The sequence below is a fragment of the Cryptomeria japonica genome, chromosome 7 (assembly GCF_030272615.1).
Source record: "Cryptomeria japonica chromosome 7, Sugi_1.0, whole genome shotgun sequence".
Lineage (NCBI taxonomy): Eukaryota > Viridiplantae > Streptophyta > Pinopsida > Cupressales > Cupressaceae > Cryptomeria > Cryptomeria japonica.
Genome location: NC_081411.1, coordinates 195,632,444 through 195,658,390, shown reverse-complemented (window position 1 = coordinate 195,658,390; position 25,947 = coordinate 195,632,444). Strand labels below are relative to the sequence as shown.

The 25,947-nt window shown below is 33.5% G+C and overlaps 1 protein-coding gene across 1 annotated transcript; it reads right to left on the bottom strand.

The window, feature by feature from the left end:
* Positions 1 to 418: 418 nt before the first annotated feature.
* LOC131056391 (endonuclease 2-like) lies at positions 419 to 5,242 on the bottom strand. Its single transcript, XM_057990762.2, has 9 exons — positions 5,071 to 5,242; positions 4,603 to 4,777; positions 3,210 to 3,317; positions 2,989 to 3,044; positions 2,709 to 2,792; positions 1,586 to 1,678; positions 1,356 to 1,423; positions 932 to 1,005; positions 419 to 835 (listed from the first exon to the last, which is right to left on the bottom strand). The coding sequence occupies exons 1-9, from the start codon at positions 5,191 to 5,193 to the stop codon at positions 708 to 710; spliced, it is 909 nt and encodes a 302-aa protein (XP_057846745.1). The 5' UTR covers positions 5,194 to 5,242; the 3' UTR covers positions 419 to 707.
* Positions 5,243 to 25,947: the final 20,705 nt, after the last annotated feature.

Genomic DNA, 25,947 nt, shown 5'->3' with positions numbered 1-25,947 from the left:
AAAAGACAAAAAAAAATTAGAATAGAATTTTCTTTCAAGTTTTAGATGAGTGAAAGATGCATGTATGATTGAAAGTGAAGCTCCATATCCATACTACTAGCAATGTGTTGATTGCATACTCGCCTTGTGTAGTCAACTGGAATCATTAAAGCTCATACTTAACTTCAATTGCTATTTCATTAATATTCTTCGTCTTGAAGGTGTTTATGTTTGAAGTTGGTGATTTGAAAACCATTAAGCTATCCTTAGAAGATTGCACTAGCCTTGTGGAGATGTTCAAAGATGTCAAAGAAAATCTTAGTTGAGCTCACTTAAGATCGCCATTGTCTTGCATTCTTAGTTTAGCATGGCATTTCTAAACCCTACTCCTTTTTCAATTTTTTTATCAACCATCAATAGATATAGGAAAAAGAGCTTTATTGCAAAATCATTTGAAGAACATCATAACCATTGAAGTTGAACCAAGAAAGTACGTAAGTCCCTCATAGGTACAACAAAGAAAATCAATGCCATTGAAGCTATCCAACACGTTAAGACCTAACATAAAAGAACCTTGGAGTCATCTCAAGTGATCCTTCACAGATCTTCAACATTTGAGAGTCTTTTTATGAAGAGAGGATAGAGTACCTTTGGTATTTTATTCTATGTTTGATAGTGCATCAAAACACCATCAACACATAGTATACATGTTATAATACTAATTTATTTTACAATTCTGAATGTAGAGTGTAGTCTTCTTTTGAATCAAAGATACGGTTGAGTGTTGCAGCCAATCTTATGCCTCCTTTTGCAAGTTGATTTTCAATAATGGGTAGACGTGAGAGAAAATAGTCATCTGCAAATGAAAGTATACAAATAGTTATGGCTAATAAAATTTGAAAATAAAGAAGATATGGACAAGTTATAAAATTTGATATCAATCAATATGTACCTTCCAAGATATCATCCTCCTCAACATCTTGGTAAGCCCACTTGCAAGCAAGAATGATACTCTCATCTGCATATCTATGATTAACAATTCAAATTCTCATCTATTAGTAATCAATTAAGATATTATCTTAGTTATATAAGAATTATTAATACTTAAATATCTAGATTTATTTCATGCAAACTATATATAATAATTAATATTATATTTTCAACCTACAACATTTCTAGTTTGTCTAGGAATATAAATATTTTCTAGATATTGTTTCATCGACAACATTGAAGTGTTTCATGAACTATGACTAGAATTGTTTCATTGAAAGTGGGAAACCCTTATTTTGGCTAAAGATTAAGAAATAGAAAATTTCATGGTATTATCAATATTATAATTGTGCTTAATGGTTAACATAGTATATTTTAATACTTACAATTTAGGGCAAGAAATTTCATCGGTTTGGCATTCTTCCCATGCAGTTACATCATTTGACCAAATTTCCTATTTTAAGGACAAGAAAATAATTAAGACTAAAAAATTTATCGAAGAATGAACAACTTACAAACATAAAGATAACTATTTATGATATGAGAAGTCTAGTTTCTTCTTTTGATGAAAAGAATGATTAATTTTAAATATATATCAAGAAAAGAGGAAACATACAGTAATATTGGTTTGAATATCTTCTATCATAGCTTCAAGATCGTTGTCATAAAAATCTTTCATGGATGTCTGAATGATCCCACTATCCCAAATCTGTTTCCAATAAAACAACAAATTATTGAAATAGATTATAATAGTATGTAAAATTATTATTTTTTTTTGTTAAGGAATGCAAACTGAAACTAATGAACGCGAGGTACATACTTCAATTTTAAGTTTTTGGAAGTCTTGCACTAGAAATTTATTTATTTATATATATATTTTTTATGTATTTGATTATATTATTATTTTTAAATAGAATTAATATACTCTTTCCATAGAAATAAATACAAGCATCTACTCAAATTACTTCTTAACACTTTGAGCTCCAATTTCATAGACATAAGATTAAGAGATAAAATATGTTTATAAATACTGGATAAAGATAAAACTTATGAGATAGTAAAAAAAATAATATATAAAAAAAATGAAATTAATTGTTTGTCAAAATCAATCTTGATTTATTTTCATACTTGAAAAAAAATAAGTTTTTTGAATAATATATTGAATTAAATAAATTTAAATGAAGAAAAGAATGGAAGAATCTAACATGAAAATGGAATATTTATTCTTGAAATTATTTCTTTAATTAAAATATCAAATAAGAATATTTATTGAACCATTTGTAATTGGATTTGTATAAGATATGAAATATAATTAAAAGTACATAAAAAATACAATATTACATATCATAGATATATTTCATTATTCAAACTCATGTTTCTGATTTAGAATTGTTCTACTCTCCAAACAAAAACAATAAAATATTTTTTCAATATAAATTGCTTAACATTTATATAATAAATATCTTTTAAAATTTAAGAAAAAATGTCTACTTGTAAGAATTATATTAACACATAAATTTTATCATGAAGAAAAACTAACATAGAATGAACTTAAGAAACACAATAATTTTTAAAAAAAATTCAATCTAAAATAATATCTAAAATATCTATAAATTTTATTTATTAATAATATAAAATTGAAAAACAAAAATCAATAGACATTACTCACATGATGTAAATTTCTCTTTATTTATTAATACTATGAAATTGAAAAACAAAAATCAATAAACATTACTCACATGATGTAAATTACTCTTTCGACGATACCAGTGTAGTTTTATTGAGTTTCCACCTCTATCTGAAGTGAATCCCACATGTAAAGGCTGTAACATTTTTTTATCCAAGAATTTATGAATATATTTTTAAATACAAGATATGAGATTTGAAATATGATTGAAAAAATAGAAAATTATATCTTCTTACTATGAAATTTACATTAATGAGTTTACATCCAATAAGATGTATATAATATATGATGGTTCTTGTTAGAAACTATTTAATGAATAAGAAAGAAATGACCTGATGAATATCTCCCATAAAATGAGACAAAAACAATAAAGCTTCAGTTAAATTATCTGCAAATTTCAAGACTAAACATTAGCTTTCAATAGAAAGATAGATCTATACATTAGCTTCAGTTAAATTATCTGCAAATTTCAAGACTAAACATTAGTTTTCAATAGAAAGATAGATCTATACATTAGCTTCAAAAGAAAAGATAATAAAAGAGAGAATCTTACAGTGCTTTCCATGAGATTTATGATCATAAGTCACAAGTTGAGAAGTATAATTTTTTATGGCTCCTTCAAGACACATCCCCTCTACTCCATGCTCATTATGACAATCCCCTATTTGCAACAATCAAAATAGATTTTAACAAACAACTAATCTTATTTAATAAATAGCTTCATCATAAATAATCTTATGTTACTTCTAGTTTATTTTGTAAGTTATAGAGAATTATATAAATGTAAACTATTAATGTTATATAACAAATAATAACTATGGTTTAGAGATTGATATAAACGTGAACTGTTAATATTATAAAAAATGATAATTATTTTTTTGAAGATTAAGAATATTGGCTAAAATATACAGTCATTATTATTAATATAAAATAGGAAAAAATATTTTTCAAATTAAAAAAATTATTTAATTAATAAATAATTAAATATCTTAACTAAATGTAATAAAAGTAATTTTTAAACATATTTTTTTTAAATATATATAGAAATAAAAAATTAGTAAACTTCACAAAAATAAGCCTTAGAAAAGTTAATATTTTTAAAAGAAGTCTAGCATTTTAAAAACTGACATTTATGTCATATTGCATATATGTTTTTAGAAAAAAGATTTATAAATTTTAAAACATATAATTTTCATTGCATAATTTTTTTTTCATTGATGTTTAAAGTAAGAGTAATTATAATTTAGACTCAGACTTATATTATATCATATAATTTTTTATATATTTTTTCGAATTTTTTATTTTTTTTCTCTATATTTTTTATTTTTTATTTTTTCACATGTGTCAAAGGTAAACCTTGATGTTAAGTAATATTATATTTTCACAAGAAAATAAAAAGTAAATATAGTAATATGAATTCAAAAAGGAAGAAGTAAATATAGTAATCGGATTAAAAATATATTAAAAATTATATTTGTTAAAAAGCTTACTTTGAAGGTTAAAATCTTCCAAATTATCTTATCATGTTAATTTCATTATTGGTCCACCTAAAGTTTGAAACCAAAAAATCCTAGGAGGAAGGTGGAGACGTCCATCCAAGGACTTTTATTTGAAGGAAATTTGAATTAAAGTATCTTTAAACAAAAGTTCTTTTTATGACCATTATTTTTCAAATATAAACTAGTCTTACACTCCACTAGAATTACATAAATGTTATGTTTCTAAAATATATTTAAGAAAATCTATTCATTAATTTTATATCTGTTTGCTTAATAAGAATTATTAATTTTATGTTGTATCGAAGATATTTAACATTCAACATACATCACAGATTAATATTTGATTATTTAATTCAAAAATAAAATATAATTATAATATACAAGATCCTATTTCACATACACTAATCCAAATTTAATTAATAATATTTAATTGATTTATATACTTACTAGAATAATCATAGCTACACACATTATCTGGTGTATCAATGAAGTGTAATGAGTTAGCCCAATGATATCTAAACCGCATATGATCAGCCCATGAGCAAAGAGAAGCAAGATCATTTTGTGCATAATGTGGAAGTAGTTCATTCACTGCTTTCCAAGTGTTTTCATTCAAAAATGGCTGCAAAACAATATATTCAAATGCTAAACTATTAAATACAAATTATTTCAAACCCAATCAACACAAATATAAAATGAATACACTTAGAATACGAATAGAAAATAAAGTGGTACTCATTGTAAAAAGGTTAGAAAGGCTCTCCCAATGTTTGTTAAAAACATATAATTTAACATTACAGAATGTATTGTATTTATTAATTAATTTAAAATTAGACTGTAATAACATGAAACTCCTTAATATCACTGAAAGATAATAAAGAAATTTCAAAGGCTCCATTTTAAATACAAACTTACTTGAGCAATCTTGCATGTAGAATAATGTCCTTCTTTCCCCCATCCTTGCACTAGAACTGGAGTTACAGTCAATAATATCCCCACACCAATTAACACACAGTAGCGTCCAATAAATTCACCCATCGCTCCAAATCTTTTCAGCGTCAAATAAATTCTCTGTCAATTCACGCAGAGGCAGACAATGTTAACAGAAATTGTTCTTCTTAAGAAAAAGAGCAGCAACATATTTATAGAGAGTGAAGGGAATTTGTTGAGTGTAAATCGTGAGCTTTGTCTTCCTTTGCGTGCACAGCAACATAGTTAATGATATAATTTTATTCTTACTTATTGATCAGAACTATATGAATTTTAACCGTTTAAAATTTGTTTGAAATTATCTCATTAATCAGAACTATATAAATTTCAACCTTATGGAATTTGTTTGAAATTATCTACAGGTAATGAACAATTACAAGTAGGAATATACTCTTAAGATGCTAGCATATCAATGATTGAGATATTAGGTACACGATAATATTCCAGAATAATTCTTGTACAGTAAAATAAATTTATAATGATGAAAATGATCCAACTATTTATCATTATATAAATAATAATAATAATAATAACTGCTGAATAGCTAACTGTTTATGTAAACAATTTCTCGAGTTTGGGTAATCTAAGAAAATAGCATCACCTTGTCATGAAAATGAAGGTTAAAAGAATTTGATTGGGAATGTGTTAAAATATTTTTCTTAATAGATGAAAATTGGTTTGCTGCAATTTTTTCTTTTTAAACTTACTGTTAGAAAAAATACAATATTTGAGGAAGATCAGTTGTTGGAAGTTGAGAGGTAACTTGTATTAAATGACTGCATAATTAAATCCGTACACACCATGTAAAATAGGTGGGATATTCGTCACAATACCATTCGCTGTCATTAAAGTGATAATTTACTATATCAAACGAAATTTCATTAATTTGACATTTTTAGCATATCAAATGAAATTTCATTAAATTTATTATTTAATAGATATTGTATAGTGATCAGTATGTTATTTAAAATATTTGAAAATAAAAATAATTGTAAGTGTTGTTTATAATTAGTCAATGTTATTATAATATATTTGAAAATTTATTTAAAATTATTTTTATTTTTTTAATCTAATGGGTTGGGGCTCTTTATTAGCTATTGTCATGGTCCCACCTTCATGACATTTTAGCATATCAAATGAAATTTCATTAATTTCATTATTTAATAGGTGTTTTATAGTGATTAGTATGTTGTTTTAAAATATTTAAAACTAGAAATAAAATTAAGCATTGCTCATAGTTAGTCAATGTTATTATAATATATTTGAAACTATAAATTTAGTATTATTATATTTTAATTGCTTTCGAATAAAAGGTTAGTGTATGTTGAAAGAAAGAGAATTTGCATATATTAATTAGTTGGAAGAGTGACATGTACCTAATTTAACTTTTGTGAATTTTAGAAGGAACGGTGCACCACAAAATCAAATCAAGTTCAGTTTTGTGTAATGATTTCAAACTAGGTAGGAAAATAGATAAAATGAAGATTGGAGCTAGTTTCTAGAGATGTTTAAAGGAAAAAGAAAACTAGATTCATGAAATTTGTGAACTCTTAATGGATAAACATGCCACTTGTATGCTATTTATTGCATAAAGGCTAACATGGTCAAGTGAATTAAAAATGAAGAAAAGTGTTAGGTATATAATTTTTACTTGTTAAGTAATATTTTTGGTCATCATTTTTCCTTGTCTATTACTACCAATGGCACTCTCATGCACTTCCTCTAGAATTGTAAGAAGATTTTCCCTCTCTCTCGTAGGCATCCATTCTTGTTTCTTTCATATGGAAGGATGTTTCTCGCATTAGGGTTAAGTAGATAACCCTAAGGAAAACTTAGTTACTATTATTTTTGGTAAGGATTATGCAATGATGGGTAGTGTTTAACCTATCTCTACTTTGGTTATTCGGCACGACATTGGCTTTAGTTGTGACATTGATGTGTTTAATTGTGTTCTTTTGTGTAATCCAACACTTGTTGGTGTCAACTAAGAGGCAAATAGAAATAATGGGTCCATGCACCTTTGGATATGTGGTGGTTGTGTTCACCATCCAGGTACCATCTCTATCAATTGTCACTTTCATGATTGTTGGCTTGGTCCCCCTAAGCTCCATAATTGGATTTTTAAATCTTCGTGACCCCTCATTGTAAAAAAAATGAATATTTACACCTACAATATGGGGCTTTTATAGTGGTTCTCACCTTTTTCAACAATAAGGATTTAACACTCTATAGTCAAGTTTGGATGTGCCTAAGAAACATTCTTTCATGCTCAAATTATTATTCCCATTGATTAACCCAACTATTGAATTCTCTAATATCATGCTCATCTAGGTGCAAATTAGTGGGCCAAAATAACGTTGATGCCTTACACCAGTGTGACCCCTTTTGTTACTACAGAAAGCATTCTTTAATTAATCTAATGAACACTTCTAAGATTACTGTAACATGAATGAAGGGCATTAATTTCTTCCTTGAAGGAAACTTACAAACATTGTCACACAATAACAAAACCTTGCGAAGACAAATAACAAAACCCTTGGTATTTTTTATTCATGTAAAATAAGATACACCATAGAGACAATTTCCAAAAAAAATTTCATGGAAAACCATAAACTAATTCATACTACCCTTTAGGAAATTTACATTCTCCTTGTTCTTAACAATCTCCATGACTCAGACCCTGATGCTACTTTTGACAATCTCTAAATATGACCAACCAGAATCCCTTTCATATAGCCTTGCAATTCCTTGTATAACAATAAGGAATGCAACAAAATTCAGGATTCTTACAAATGGCTTTCCTTCTTTTGTCACATTTCAAAAAGAAACCCTATTACAAATTCAGAACAAGACAAAACTAGACTATATACTAGGAATCACCTGGGTGGAAAATAAAATATTGTTGAGGTCCTATTGCTTTGAGCCATGCCACCATTGCATTGCGGATGTCTTAGAGGAGGCAAGTTTTGGACCACACTAACTAGAAGAGGAGCTCCACAACAAAAGAAGTAGAGCATCCCCAAAGCTAGAGGAGGAGCTCACTAAACTAGCAGAAAAACTAGTAAAGTGGAAAGAGGAGCTCAAAGAGAAATATTGTAATCAAAGAGGGGGTTGTAGATTTAGTATTCAGTTTGAATTTAATAGGCTTTGTATATGAACCATCCAACCCCTATCCTTATTATTCTTCTCTCCTCTCCCCTTGCTTCTCAATCATTTGATGGTGAAGGGATGATTATGGGTAGCTCTTGAAAGGTTCCTTCCAACTAAAAGGGCCTTTCAATACCCTTTTAGCTACCCATTAGATTTTCAATACCCCTTTAGCTACAAAGGTAATCTATTGAAAAATCCTCCACCCAATATCATGTAACTTACACCTGACGAACACATAGTCCCTCTCTACATATGATCGCTCCATTTCTGAAATTATTGTCAAGTAAACACAAAAGGTCACTTTTGTAATCATACTTGGCCAATGCGTTGACTATTAACTTAAAAGGAAAAGTCAAAGGCTCTAAAAACAACCTATCTGCATAATTTCACACATGCAGATAATATTTTCTACTTTATGCCTTTTCAAAAAACTAAAGCTTTCTTGTTAATCTTCCAACTGCCAATTCAGTTACTCTTTTGAAAAGCTCTGACACTCATACCCATGCAACCTATTTTGTCATTGCTTTGAATCCCTCAGTCCTATTGCATATAAGGATTTCTGACTACCCATCTAGAGCTAATCTTGTACAAGCCATTTGTTGTGATCTTCCTGTCTTTTGATCATAAAATTCACGTTTCGTAGTTCCATGCATTTTGATTTCCCTCGTATCATTTTTTTTAATCTTATCCATTGATTTAGGCAACATCTATCATTGCCCATAAAGCCTCAATGCTGAGACATGTCATTCCCTTTGAGCTTTCTCTAAATCCATATCTTTCTTCTATTCAGAACTAGCTGAAGTCAACCTATTTGTCTCGCCGCATGTCGAGCTAACGTTAGACCCCCCTTTCATTAGTTGACAAAGCACTTGTCTTCTTTTACTCGGAGCTTGTTAAAATGAAGAAAGCACCTTAAATGAGTGTCGAGTGCCTTTTACATATCGACAACCATTCTCCTCGGATACTCACTAAGTTGTAGGTAGAAATTTCATCAAGCTAAAGCAATGGGGGGGATAATGTAAATTAATCATTCAAGTTACCAGTTGAGAAAACTATACTAGGAACTAGGGGTCGGTTTCCAATGGTAAAAATCCCATGGGAAAGTGACTTAAATAATAGGTGACTAGAACAAAAGGTCAATGATAAAAAAGAACATGCCCGCCAAAAGGAGATTTAAATTCTTGTTGGAACATAGTTTTGATTCCCTTTTGGGCAAGAAATTTTGAAGGTGCTAACAACTCCCACATAAGAAAAGTCACATGGAGACCAATCCAAGGGGGCTTCACTGACTAGGCAATATTATATCACACGCATTCATATTGGGGGGTTTAATATCCTAAAAATGATTGTACAATATATTGCCTATCAGTGAAAATAGGGGGTTTTTTAATTCAGGCTATGAAAAAAGCAATATTTGGTGAAAATAGGGGGGCTTTTAATTTAGCTTGTGTATTGGGAGGGGGTGACAAAAAATGAGTTTAGGGCAATACTTTTAAAAAATAGGGGGATTCTTTAGCATGCCATGAACGCACGTACTATAACCTAGGTTCACTAAGTGAGGCCCCCATGGACCAATCATCTTAAAAACATAATGTAATAGCCAAGATGGAAGAGGAACAATTTCCATGGTTACATGCACCGAGGGTACAAAAAAACTATACATTAAAGGAGGGAGAACAAAAAAGGCATTATGAAAAAAGACATTGTGGAGAAAAAGGTGAGCAGTGACATAGGGGAAGGGAAATATTTATTTTAGAGATAATTGTGCAACATCTTCAATTAATGATTTCAAGTTTTTTATTAATAAATCTTATCCTCTACAAAGCTTATCCTTATTTTATTTCAGATTTGATACATTGAATTGACAGGTGCCCATATGTAACTTATTACAAATTTATTGTGTTGACAAAAGTCCATACGTACCCCTAAAAAACTCTCATACCCCTGGTAGGAGTGTTGTTGTTGGGAAGGAGAAGGAGGATAGGGATATCCCTCCTAACTGTGATGGTTCTATTGGATATAAAAATTGGAAGAGATGGGCCATTATGCCATATAGGTCTTTCTATGTTCAAAAATTGATTGAGGATGCTATGTTTGATATTGGTCTACAGAAATCCAAGGCTAAGAACCCTAAACACATTAAGAAACATATGAAAAATGATCCTTCCACCATAGGAGTTGAGCATGTTGGTGGACTTAAAAACAAAGAGGTAGATGACCTCTTGGCTCTACTACCTAGAAACCTGTTCTTTGGGCCTCCAAAACTCAATTCCCTAAGTGATGTAAAACATTTCGGGCCCCAATGGATACTTCTTAATATTTTCCCATGGCCTTGAACCTGGTATCTTGGAATGTGAGGGGTTTGGAATCCCCAAACAAGAAATATGTCATCAAAAGGTTTCTTAGAATGAAACTGGATGTTGAAAGAAAGAGAATTTGCAGATAGTGATTAGTTGGGTGCACCACAAAATCAAATCAAGTTCAGTTTTGTGTAATGATTTCAAACTAGGTAGGAAAATAGATAAAATGAAGATTAGAACGAAAATAGATAAAATGAAGATTGGAACTAGTTTTTAGAGATGTTTAAAGGAAAAAGAAAACTAGATTCATGAAATTTGTGAATTCTTAATGTATAAACATGGTCAAGTGAATTCAAAAATGAAGAAAAGTGTTAGGTATATAATTTTTACTTGTTAAGTAATATTTTTGGTCATCATTTTTCCCGAATGGGTCCTTGCACCTTTGGATATGTGGTTGTTGTGTTCACTATTGATAAAAAATTTAATTTGTTTGTACATACCTCACTCCTTTTTGGGATTTGAACTTGTGACCTCTCTTTTAAGAGCACAAGTTCTCTACCACTAAGCCAACTCAAGCTGTACAAATTTTTTAAAAGTTTTAAATTTTTATTTTATTTTATAAAGCATTGCATTTTTTTATTCGATGGCATATTTTTATATATATAAATTAAATATATATGTATATTTAACTAATATGTGTATATATATACATATTAGTTAAATAAATATATATATACACATACATACATACATACATGCATACATATTTAATTTATATATATAATTGTCTCAAAGGTTACATATTATTTGTTTCAAATACATTATGCTTTTAACAATTTTCCCAGTAAATTATTTTTAAAAATTACAAAAAAGTTAGGATTGAATTTTCCCACTAAAAATTACAAAAGAAACAAATTATATATACTATATTTTTCCATTAAATTTTCCCACTAATGGGATGTGCATTGAATCTAATCCATAGGATGAACTCAATCTCCACTGCTGGATTCTAGGGCTACAAAGAAACTTAAAATCAAACAACAAAAAAGGAAAGGAGTTCAAACCCGAACTTTAATTTTGCAGGTTGTAGCAACATTCCTCTCCTTGGAGGTGTGATTGGGGTTTTGAAGAGGGATTGATCTAAGAAGAGAATCATGGTAAATTTTTGCTCATGCAAAGTCCATTGGATATTGTTTTATCACAATTTATTTTCAAATAAAAAAATTTCAGATTTTGTTTGCAGGTTGCTTGCCCTCTTTCTAGGGTTTTGTTTGCAGTTTGAATATTCTTGTTTTCCTCTTATTAGTTGTAGTTTTCTTTTTATTTCGCATGAAGCATCTGGTTTTCCTCTTATTTCCTTTTCTCAAAGAAAACCCTAGATCTAATGTGTCACTTCTTTTTGTTTTATTTTGTTCTTACAAGCATCTAGGTATAAATCCAAAAGAAATGAGATCTGCAGAAAAAAAATGGCGGAAGAAATGAGATCTGCAGAAAAATGGTGGCATTACTTTTTTTTTCATTTTTTTTCTATTTTTAAAGGGTTATGACATCCCCATGGGGGTGTCGCAATCCCATGGAGGTTGCAACATCCCCCACAGGGGTGCCACAGTCCATGGGGGTTGCGACATTCCCCATGGGGGTGCCACAGTCCCATGGAGCCATGGGGGTGCCGCAGTCTCATGGAGGCTGCAACACCACCATGGGGGTGTCATAGTCCCTGGGGACTGCGACATTCCCTCATTTACAATTTTTTAAAAATATTTTTTTATTTTTTACTTTAATATATATATATATATAATATTATTTAATACTATATATAATATTATATATAGTATTATATAATATTATCTGTAATATTATAATTATTATATGTAATATTATATATATATATATATATATATATATATATATATATATATATATATATATATATATATATATATATATATATATATATTACACACACACACACACATATATGTACATATACATATGTACACATTCCAAGTGGAAAATTCATTTTGATCTAGTTATTGTATAACACAAAATTAGACTGTGCACTAGGAATCACCTGGGTGGAAAATAAAATATTGTTGAGGTCCTATTGCTTTGAGTCGTGCCACCATTGCATTGCAGATGTCTTAGAGGAGGCAATTTTTGCACTACACTAATTAGAAGAGAAGCTTCACAATAAAAGAAGTGGAGCATCTCCAAAGCTAGAGGAGGAGCTTACTAAACTAGAAGAACTAGTAAAGTGGAAAGAGGAGTTCAAAGAGCAACGTTGTAATCAAAGAGGGGGTTGCAGATTTAGTATTCGGTTTGGATTTAACAAGCTCTGTATTTGAACCATCCACCCCCTATCCTTATTATTCTTCTTTCCTCTCCCCTTGCCTCTCAATCATTTGATGGTGAAGGGATGATTATGGGTAGCTCTTGAAAGGTTCCTTCCAACTAAAAGGGCCTTTCAATACCCTTTTAGCTACCCATTGGATTTTCAATACCCCTTTAGCTACAAAGGTTGTCTATTGAAAAATCCACCACCTAGTATCATGGAATTTACACCTTACAAACACATAGTCTATCTCTACATATGATGGCTCCATTTCTGAAATTGTTGTCAAGTAAACATAAAAGGTCACTTTTTTAATCATACTTGGCCAATGCGTTGACTGCTAACTTAAAAGGAAAAGTCAGAGGCTCTAAAAATAACCTATCTTCATAATTTCACACATGCAGATAATCTTTTATAAATTAAAGCTATGAAAAACTAAAGGCATAAACTATGATAATCTTTTATAGTTTATGCCTTTTTGAAAAACTAAAGCTTTCTTGTTAATCTTCTAGCCACCAATTCAATTACTCTTTTGAAAAGCTCTAGCACTCATACCCATGCAGCCTATTTCATCGCCTCTTTGAATCCCTCAGTCCCGTTGCATATAAGGATTTTTGACTATCCATCTAGAGCTAATCATGTACAAGCGATTTGTCATGATCTTCCTGTCTTTTGGTCATAAAATTCACAATTCCTAGTTCCATGCATTTTAATTTCCCTCGTGTCAATTTTTTCAATCTTATCCATTGATTTAGGCAACATCTATCACTGCCCGCAAAGGCTTGATGTTGGAATTATTAGCATTAAGTTGTCATTGATGTCAAACTGGTTTGGCAAGGTCACTGGTAAGTAAGAAGTGGTGATCGGTACAAGAAGAGTAAGACATGTGATGGCAACGCACATGTGAGTGAGCAGAAAGAAGGAAGGCTACCAGTACACATGAATTGTGTCATCTATCGGTTATCAAGCTTACCGGTAAGGCACAAACCGGGATGAAGATTAGTTGCTTGTTTGAGATGAAGAGGCGAAATGCTAAAACAATCACAACAATACTCCGTGAGCAGAATAGAGAGTTTAGCATACCGGAAGACAAGATGAATCATCAAGAGGTTCTGCTGCCGGTACAGAGGATATTTGTTGGTCATACTGATAAGGTGAACTAAGCTGGTAGTCAACCTTGGTCAAAAAATAATGTCAAACCGACTTACAAATCCAAGTAGAGGTGGATGTCGACAAGCATGACAACTGGATGTTAGCTGGTGGTATTGCACAGGTCGATGGAGTGTGCATCGATGTAACAAATCAGCAAGCAGGTCAACTTTTATGAAGAACCCACAAGTCACAGTGGATGCCAGAGGATTGTGGCTTGATGAAGGCAACCTGGCAAAGCGATTGAACTAATCCTACAAGAATATTTGATCTCCGTACCCATTTGATGAAGGAAACATCAAAGCCATAATTAGCGTATGACAAAGAAAAGCAAAAATGCATGGTGCAGACCTCCAGATTTAGAAAATGCACATTGGAATGCGAAGATTTGTTGGTGATTGATTGATGTCATGAAGATCATATCCCTGGAAAAGAAAAGCGAATCAGATTGGATTTGGTTCGACTTGAAGAAGGCAAAACCTAACACGACATTGATTGAGTGCATTTTTTAGGCAGGAATCCTAAATTATAAATGGATGAGCTCGAGACAGAAATGTTTGATGCTTGATGTGAAGAAGTAGAGTGAAGAGAGCTTGAGCATAGAGAAGGATCATCTTCCTTAGAGTTTATTCTAAGAAAGTTGCAGAGTGAGTTAGCAGGAAAATCGGTGAGAGGGTTGAACTGCCAGAGACAGAGTACCGATAAATTGTTGCAAGTCTGACAATTGAGTTAACAAGTGAGGTGTAATCGGTCAAGAAGGCATCCAAGTGTGACCAAGTGTGGTGTGAGGCTAAGAGAGAAGAGAAGGTTGTTAACCAACAGAAATCTATTTGATCAAGTGTTGCAGAACTCCTTTGCAACCAGAAGTTATAACTGTATCAAAATTATATTTCAATATACATCACCAAGTTGGAGCTTGGTGCAGGGGTTGGTACTCCTTAGGTTGGTGCCCTAAATCAACAGGGTTTGGTGCTCCTTGGGTTGGTGCCCCAAATCTTTGTAATTCAGTGTTTCACTTGTGAGGCTGGATTGGAGCAATAGTCTCCAGCAGCATTTCTCATCGAGGTTTTTCCCATATTGGGTTTTCCTCGTACATCTGGTGTTGTGGGTTGCATTTGTGTGATTGTCTCTTTTGGTATCTTTATTTGTCTTACTGGTTTGATTGTTTAGTACTTAGGATAATAATCGGTATTCTAAGGTTGTTCTGAAAGGGAAAAAAAATTAGGAACCACTGCTTCACCCCCCTCTCAGTGGTACATTGTGTTCAACAATTCCCTTTGAGCTTTCTCTAAATCCATATCTTTCTTCTATTCAGAACTTGTTGAAGTCATCCTATTTGTCTCGCCGCATGTCAAACTAATGTTAGACCCCCTTTTCATCAGTTGATAGAGCACGTGTCCTCTTTTACTTGGAGCTTGTTATAATAAAGAAAACACCCTATACGAGTGTCGAGTGTCTTTTACATATCAGCAACCATTCTCCTCGGATACTCGTTGAGCTATAGGTAGAAATTTCATCGATCTTTGAGCTCTTAATATTTTCCGGCATGACTCGAGACTCGATGGAATAAGAAAGGCACCCTCACCGAGTGTTGAGTTCTTTTTGGAACGTTACTTAACCGCTACATCAGACAACAAATCAATCATACATGAAAAAAAATATCAAAAGTGGGGCCCACTTCTAAACAACTTAAAGCACATTCTTTGATTTAATTCCCTAAGACATCATACGGGAGGGGATAATATAAATTAATCGTTCAAGTTACCGGTTGAGGAAACTATACTAGGAACTAGGGGCCAATTTCCAATGGTAAAAATCCCATGGGAAAGTGACTTAAACAATAGGTGATCAGAACAAAAGGTCAATGATCAAAAAGAACATTCCCACCAAAAGGAGATTTAAATTCTTCCTAGAACATAGTTTTGCTTCCCTTTTGGGCAAGAAATTTTGAAGGTGCTAACAACTCCCATGTAAGAAAAGTCACATGGAGACCAATCCAAGGGGGCTTCACTGACTAGGCAATATTATATCACATGCATTCATATTGGAGGGTTTAATATCCCAAAAATGATGGTACAATATATTGCCTGTCAATGAAAATAGTGGGGTTTTTAATTCAAGCTATGAGAAAAGCAATATTTGGTGAAAATAAGAGGCTTTTAATTTAGCTTGTGTATTGGGAGGGAGTGACAAAAAAGGAGTTTAGGGCAATATTTTTTTTAAATAGGGGGATTCTTTAGTATGCCATGAACACACGTGCTATAACCCAAGTTCACTAAGTGAGGCCCCCGTGGACCAATCATCTTAGAAAACATAATTTAATAGCCAAGATGGAGGAGGAATAATTTCCAGGGTTACATGCACTGAGGGTACAAAAAAAATAAACATTAAAGGAGGGAGAACAACAAAGGCATTCTAGAAAAGATGTCAGGGGAAAAAAAGGTGAGCAGTGACATAGGGGAAGGGAAATATTTATTTTAGAGATCATTGTGCAACATCTACAATTAATGATTTCAAGTTTTTAATTAATAAATCTTATCCTCTACAAAGTTTATCCTTATTTTATTATAGATTTGATACATTGAATTGACACCTGAGCCCATACATAACTTATTATAGATTTATCGTGTTGACAATAGTCCATACGTAACCCTAGACAACTCTCATACCCCTGGTAGGAGTGTTGTGGGTAAGTGCACCAAGGTGGTGAACAGAAAAGTGGCCACATGCAAAAAAAATGAAATTTTTTATAACCTGTGCGTGTTCTGAAAATTCAAATACGTGCTAGGCTTGGTAGCACCAAGCCTAGCCAAAAATAATTAAAAAAACAAAAAAGTTCATCAAAACCTGTACATTATATTTTTTGGTAACCCGTGGGTTTTTGCCATTTTCAATGCCAAAACTTGTGGAATAGTAGCAAAAAGAAGCCAAAAAACCATAGAACCTGCACGGGTTTGGAATCATTTTGGATTTTTCCAGAATTAAGAGAAATTTTCAACAATGGCACCTCATCGAACAGGTAAGATTTGATTGGTTAGATTATTTTTGTTTTTATTTTAATTGAAGTAGGGTTTTTTAATTGATTTAAGTTTTGTTTTTATTAATTTGATGTCAGATTCTACAAGAAATCCCCAAAAATGAAATAGACAACAAAGACCTCCTCCTGCATAAGCAACACAAGCAAACCCTGCAAACATTACACATGGGAAACAAGAAAACCCTCAAGACGTTGCTCCACAACCACAAAATCCTCAAAATGTTGTTCCTCAACAACCACTGCCACCCTGAAACCCTCCACGTCCTCCATTAGATCATGTAGATGCCACACAAGAGGATCTCATCAATCGCCTTACACAAAATAGTGCCCAAATTTCTATATTGGTGAATAGGTTGAGGTCCTCTAGTCTTTAGCACCACTCAACCCTCGTCACAATGCTAGAAACAATGACCAATAGTGAAAATGAGGTATCTAGAGAGGTTACGAAATGGGGTTCATGAAGGGATAGATATCGAACATTTTATGTAGATGGGTTGTCATATGATCAAGTGAAAAAAAAAGGCATACTTAAAGCTGACATATGTGCTCTTTTCACCGATCTTATTACTAGTAACAACATAGAACTAAATACAACTCAGTTTCCTATACATTGGTGTGTTCATGCTAGGCTTAAAGAAGCTTTTTGGGATAGTTGGTATATGGTCTTTGACCAACCATCCTGTAATAATTGGGAGGTGCCTCTATATTTTTTGAGAAAGTTGTATTATGAGTTTATCCTCGGCGAGAAGCCTAATTACTTTGACATCCGACAATTTCAGGGTAGAGGGAGATGCTCTATGTAGGATAGACCTGGGGCCCATAGGGTGGTACAGCCACAACATAGGAGGCATACAACTCCTAAACCCATGGTTCATGTCATTGTCACTATATCCTTGAAGGAGTCTATGGAATTACAGACTCTTCAGGAAGCTGCATCATTGACTGATGTCATTGTTCAGCAATGGCACATAGTTGGTCAGAGCAAAGGATGTACCAGCACCTGTGGCACCTCTTTCATCAAAGATGCCTCCTTCATTAGTGGCACCTCCTTCATCAGTGTCACCTCATGCATCATTTGGCACGAGCTAGCCCATTTAGCATATGTGCACCACCTTCCAGGGTGTATGTTCTGGTGTGGACACTAATGCGGATGAGGATGGTTTGACATCTCACCTGTGTACATGTTGCGGGAGTAGATGCCATGCTTACACTACAGAGGATGTGGCCCTCACCAACAACCTAATGAGTATGTTGTTCCCTCGCTATCAGACACAGGTGTGTTTAATTTTGTTTATGACATGTTATCAATTATGTGACTAAATATTATAAAATGAAATGAATTTTTATTTTTAGAACAATTTAAAGTGACATATAAATAAAATGCATTGCAGGGTGCAACAAGTGGTGGGAGCACACCACATACTTTTTAGTTGACTCCATGGTCATGAGTAGTTTCGCCACTGGAGGTAAAAATTTGTAAATTTGTTAAAAATATAATAATACGGTGGTTCAAAATATCTTTTGTTAATATATATATCATTACTTGGTGTTTTATAGGGCTTATCAGGGGCTGTGATGTCCCAACTTGATGATATCACACTTTCGGCCATTGACTTTGGCCTGGATAGCTATGCGGTACCATTTAGATTTATATATTTTTGACTTAGGTGATATATTAAATACATGCTCTTTTCCCTTATGTTAATTGTTTTCTATTAGTTTACCCCACCTACCTCGAGAACATCTCGTGTGAGAAAGCCATCCTCTAGCACTTCGAGGCAGAAAAAGATATCCTCTTGGACACCCAAACGAATGAAGGTAATTCAATACAATTTAAATTCATTTGTTGAAATGTACTATGATTAAGCATGTATATGTAGATATTGATAAATGCACTTAATTTATTTGTTCTATAAATAGAAACGTATGGGGTTTGTAGAATTAATGAATGCACCTGATGTCGATGAGGTTCAATAGAGGGAAGATGTGATATCTTTATATTCACTTTGGATTATATTCTTGCTTGTTCGAAATAACTAAATCCTTTTGTGTCTATATCATATGTTATCATTTTTCATATAGGAAATGGTAATAGCTGCATCAGATTCAACTAGGCCTCCTAAGGTTACAGGAGAACTATACGAGGCTTTGGTGTGCATTTGTTCTACATATGTTAGAAATATTTGTTCTATCTAGTTTGTCAACAACTTTGGGTTATTAACTTGTATAATTGTCTTTAACCTATTACATCCCCCTTCCAAACTTCCTACTGATGTTCTACCATTCCATTTCATTAGAATTCCTACACGTATAATATGGTATCCAACACGACAAAGGGAAAAGGTATGTTTGTATTACTTTTCACTAAGCTCTCAATGGAGTTGAAACCCTCTTGTTAACTCCTTTTGGATCACTTACCATGGATATAGGAAATGATCGTAACTGATTCATCTATGACTTTGTCTCCTACGACCATAGCACATCCATCTAAGGCTTCGGTATGCTTTAGTTTTTTAGTCTATTCATTTTTAGTTATTATGTTTTATTTGACATATATGTTATTAACTTGTATTAATGTTGTTTTACTAGTTACAGCCCCCTTCAGGACTTCCCATAGATCCTCAGCCCCATCCAATTGCAAAAGATAGAGATGAGGTAATCAACATTTCAACTTCAAACAATTTAGAGTTCAGTATTTAGTTATTTTGATGTTATATTGAGAAAATATATCTGATTCGACACTTGAATTGTCCTTGTGCAGCCACCTGTAGAGCCACGTACTGCTTCGAAGAGGCTCAATTTTGATGATCCGCCACAGTCATAAATATCAATAGAGACATATAGTTGTAGTTGTGGTCATTGAAGGACCAATTTTTTATATATTCAACATTTGTATATGTATATATCGACTTTGACAGACATGGCACATGCCACATTTTTGTAACAATTATTTATTTGGCATCTATGCCATTTTTTTATATGTACACGATTATTGTTTTTTATTACGGGAAAAATAGGTTTTGAAGGGACCCTGAAACCCTTTACAAAAGAACCTTAAAAGATAAGAGCATTAAGAAACAAGACGGGGCAAACTGCAAAAAAACCAGCAAAGTTCTGGGCCAAAGCCAGCACAAAAGCCCAACACAACCAGCAACAACCGACCAAAATAGAAAATAGACAAATTACTTAATGTTTTTAAGGGCATTCTAAGCCAATTTCTTGCTAATCCCTTGCATTTCTTTGATATTATCCTTGAGAATTGGGATTTCCTTGGAGGGGGCCAAGGCAGCTTTTTTCATACTCGCCCTGGTCCTTTTGGCTGCACCTCTAGGAGCACTATCCATATTCCCAGCCTCAGTAGCATCATCATCAACATCTAGGTCCACAACAGGTTTGGAAGTGTTGGAGCCATCAAGGTATTTGGCAATTTCCTCCATATTTCTGGTCACAGAGTTGAGGATATCCGGAATCATGATCAAGAAGTTCTTCTTGGCTGTCAACCTCCGTATCCTTTTGTTTATGACTCAAGTCCGTGTCCTCAATTTTTTTCTCCATAGAGGATTTTTAACCTTTTTACTCTTTTTCAGCTCATCCTTATTGGGCTTAGGGTCCTCACTTTTCCTCTTGTCTTTCCCCGGCGACACCGATAGCCTTTTGTTTCCCTGAATTGCCAAAATCTTACAATGCTCATAAATAAGCAAAATAAGGCCATAATGTAGCACAGGAGAAGAGGGATTCTTACTGCGCTTGTTCAATGAGTGCCACAGGGACCTTAAAAGGTAATAGGGAAGAGAAACCCTCTTCTCATGCCTAAAGTGATTCAGAAGCACAAAGTGATAGGTATGGATGCTAGTGAAATGACCCTCCACAGTGATATACTCCATAATGGCATTACGCACACAACCCCAAATTTTTTCAATATTAGACGCATCATAATACCCCCCTGACACTTTGCCTAATTTCGCTCTCTCCTTATCTTTGCATGGAAAGAGCTTCACAATATTATTGGACACTTTCAGGTCCCTAAAGAAATTGAGGCCAGTATGGGGCATACCTATGACCGTAGAGATGAGGTCTACGTCCAGCTTGAATTTGGCACCATGAATTTTGAAGGAAGCATTTTTTCCAGTTTTCAGTCACTCTGGTAACCATCAGGTTAACTCTTCTTTTGTCATAATCCACCATTTTTTCCATGGAAGGCATCATTAAACCCTTCTCCAGCTTCGTCCATACCTTAGGCATCTCCCGCCATCTAGAAATGTTATCAGGTTCCTCTCTTCTAAGATCACCTCCCATTCTTGAATTCGTTCTACAATTTCTCTACTTCTGCAACTTCAGAGCAATCTTCCAAATGACACTCGGCTTCTTGAAAATACAAACCCACAAAGCGTGCGATTTTAATATATTCTTATTTAGCACTCTGCCCTTCTTACGAGATATCATTACCTTTCTAAAGATTTGATGATTAATCATTAATACTACCATGATTAAAATGTTATCCTTCTTTCCCCATAATTATGTCCTTTCTAATGAGGTCTTTAATATTGAAATCAATATTATCTTCACCATTCCATATACTTTTTTCTTCAGAAATAAGGCCAAGGTTAGCAAGACCGTCCGCTATGACATTTTTTTCACTAAAAGCATGCTCAATAATAATAGATTTAAAGCTAGTATTAATTTCTTTGGCCTTAAAAATGATATTTTCGATAGACCACGAAGGCTCAACTTCACCCTTAAGGCATTTAATAATATTAAGAGAATCTCCCTCCAACCATAGATTGTCATGATTGATATTTTTAGCTATAATCAGCATATTTAAGGCAGCCGAAGCTTCAACATAATGACTAGTTTGGTTACCCAAAGGGCCAGCAATAGCCACAAGGCAACTTACAACAAAATTCCTGACAATGCCCCCATAACCAGCATTGCCAGGATTTCCCTTAGAGGCCCCATCAAAATTGGCCTTGATCCATCCCTGGGAAGGAAAGCACCAGAAAAGACCATCTCTACATTTATCCTTGTTGTTTCTACTATTGGAAAGGTTCCATCTTTCATTAAAGTCTTCTTTAGTAGATAAATCAGTATCAATTCCATATAAGCATTCATGGATACCTCTATATATTTTATCCACCACCACTTCAGGATTCACACTTTTTTCCCTAAAAATCTTGTTGTTACGCCCCTTCCAGATGTTCCAGGTGACAATAGGGAGAATTAGTTTCCAAATCTCAACATTCTTAGAATTAGAGCTAGGGCAATACCATTGCTGCCAGAACTCTTCTAGTGAGTTAGGGAAAACCCAGCTCAACTTCCACTTATTAAGAATAATATTCCAAATATCCTGACTGAAATTGCACTTGTAGAGGATATGACAGGCACACTCCTCCTCCCTGTAGCAAAGAGAGCACCTATTAGGAAAAACAAATCCATGCTTATGGTGATTATCAAGGGTTAGCACCTTATTTTGGATAAAAATCCAAAAGAAGATATTAATTTTGGGAGTCAACTTCTTTATCCACACTTTCACCCACAAAGGAATCTCTTCCGGAACTTTGTAATGAATAGAAACCACTGAAGACACAGAATATTTTCCATCAAAAGTTTCCTTCCAAATCATAAAATCCTCAGAATGCTTGATAAAAATTTTGGAAGAGAGCAAGGTCTCCAAAAATCTTAATCCTAGACAAAACTGGCTAAACTCAATCCACTTCCCATTTCTCCAGTAGTCCATAACAAGGTCTCCATAACTACTTTTAAACCAGTCTTTCCATTCATTAAGAATGGGGATTTCCTCCAGCGGTTTATCCATAAGCCATCTGTCCTCCCAGAATATAATAATTCTCCCATTCCCTAATTTCCACTTTCTTCCAGTAGCAGCCTAGACTTTGGCTGCTTGAACAGCATTCCAAATTGCAGAACCTTCCATGAGAAAGGATTTATCCATAAATTCTTCCTCAAACGGTTGTATGTGAAGGTATTTCTTTTTCCAAATGGAATTCCATTCCCTTTCCTCCCCTTTCATTCTCCAAATTTGTTTAGCTAACAATGCATTATTCATAGTCATAATGTTCCTTATTCCCAGACCCCCAAAAGCCTTAGGAGTGCAAATATAATTCCAGGCAATAAGGGGGATTCTATTTTTATCTTCCACTCCTGACCATAAGAAGTTTTTTTGAATTCTTTCAATGGCCTCAGCAAACTTCCTAGGGATGTACATAATTATTGTTCATTTTGATATATATGAAACTTGATATTCGATCCAATTTGTTCATTGATATATATGAAAGTTGATATTTGATTCATTTTGATATATATGAAACTTAATATTCTTGAAACTTAGTTATTTGTTATTGAAATGTGATCAAGCTTGTTCATTGTGTATATGTCTTGAAATGTGATCCAATTTGTTCATTACATGTAACTCATATGGTGTATACTTTTAAACTAGGTTGCTCATATTGTGTATACCCACATACCCAAGTACTGACACCGCTAATGCTCATATTGTGTATTTTGATTGAGTGAATTTTCTTTGAGTCCTTTTGAGGATTGATGAAAGTAAGTTGCATGATTTTGAACACTTGAATATGCAATGAAGTAATCTTTATCTCTTTCATAATTTGCCTCACCTCTGAGTCTATCTTGGATTGAAAAGTTTTACTTAATGACTTCACCTTTGGAGCGAACTTCAAGTGTGAGAGTTTAGGAGTGAACTTCGGCTTCAAGCAACTAGGAGCGAAATGCATATTTCAGGTATCAAAAGAGTTGAGCGAAGTTTCTTGCTTCATGAATCGGTGTTTATGAGAGAAGTTGATAACTTCAAGAGCTGAAAGCTTCAAATGAAATTCTTTACTTCATTTTTGACCTAAGAGGAGCGAAATCATTCACTTCAAGGGTTGCTAAGGAGGAACGAAATTGTTGCTTCATGAATTGGGGAAATGAAGTGAAGTTATGTTTCATATATTTGGGAATAGGAGTGAATACATCTACTTCATGAGTTGAGTGTGAGGAGTGAAGTTTCAACTTCATTTTCAAACACATTATAGCAAACTTCATCATCACCTTTGAGCACAATGAGCGAGCTTCATGTTGGAGAGGAGATGAGCGAACTTCATGTTCAAGAGGAGATGAGCGAACTTCAACTTCAAGAGGAGATGAGCAAACTTCATGTTCAAGAGGAGATGAGCAAACTTCAACTTCAAGAGGAGATGAGTGAACTTCAAGAGGAGATGAGTGAACTTCATGTTGGAAGAGAGTTGGCCGAAGTTCATGATTTAGTAAGGTAAAGCGATCTTGAGGGTAAAGTTGAATCAACTTCATGTGCTAAAGCAAAGGAGCTAAGTGCTTACTTCTTGAATTGAAGGGAGTAAGAGAGGTTTTAACTTCGCGTTTAAAGAAAAATGAGTGAACTTCAACTTTGATATGATAAGAGAGAACTTCAACTTCAAGGTGATATGAGAGAACTTCGAGTTCAAACAATTAAGAGTGAAATGACAACTTCATGAGTTGAAAGTTTAAAGTAAAATTGCTACTTCAAGTATCATGATTTAAAGTGGTGTTATTACTTCATGTGTTTTAGATAAGGAGTGAACTTCATGCACAAAGAGATTGGAGTGAAGTTATTATTTCATAAACTCACGCTTCAGAGTGAATTTTTCATGTATTGAACAAGGAGAGCGAAGTTTTATTACTTCATGAGTTGAGAGCAAACAAGATAACTTCAGGAGTTGATATTATGGAGCAAAGTTCATCATTTCAACAATCAATTAAGACAATACTTGAGCGCCCAAAGAAGATTTGAAATTTATCTAAGGATGAGTCAGCTTAGGTAAGATTTTCATTTCAATTTTATTCCATAACAAGTCGGCCTTAGGGTAAGAGACACACTTATTCATCCAAATAGCCAATAAAAGAGAGTTGAAGCAATATTTTTAACATCAAATCAAACCAATTATCTCTTCTTTCATCAAAAACCATCAGTGAGAGGTGGCAAAATAGTACATCTTTCGTTCTGCTCGTTGTGGGAATGACGATCGCTCAAAGTGGAAAAAATGGTCAAACTTTGATGTCGCGTAACTCAAAGACCATGGAACTTATGGACAAGCCATTTGAACCAACAAGTTGTGTTGTTGCTACCTAAAAAATCCTCTCTCGATTTCGGACAACTGGATTCCATTTTCTTGTGGTGATATTTTTTTTGTCGCATCAAAAACCGTCAGTGATAATAGTGCATCTTTCATCCTGTTCATCGTGGGAACGAACCATTAGCACAAGTGCATTTGAGTGGCCTGGTTTATGCTAGGTGTGCCCTTGTCTCTCTCCCCAAGATGTATGATCATTCTGAGCCACCTCGTAGAGATGCTTTCCCTTGAGCACTCAAAGTGGAAAAAATGGTCAAACTTTGATGTCGCATAACTCGGAATCCGTGGCACTTATGGATGAGTTGTTTGAACCTAAGGGGTCATGTTGTCACTTCCTAAAAAAACCTCTCCTTATTTCAGACAACTCAATTCAGTCGCATCAAAAATCATTAGTGAGAGGTGGCAAAATAGTGCATCTTTCGTTTTGCTCATCGTGGGAATGAACCGTCAGCGCGAGCACATCTAGGTGGCTGATTTTATGCTAGGTGTTCCCTTGTCTCATCCCCCAAGATGTATGATCATTCTAAGCCACCTCATAGTGATGCTTTCTCTTGAGTGCTCAAAGTGGAAAAAATAGTCAAACTTTGACATCGCGTAACTCAGAGACCGTGGCACTTATGGATGATTCGTTCAAACCTACGGGGTCATGTTGTTTCTGCCTAAAAAATTATCTCTCAGTTTTGGACAACT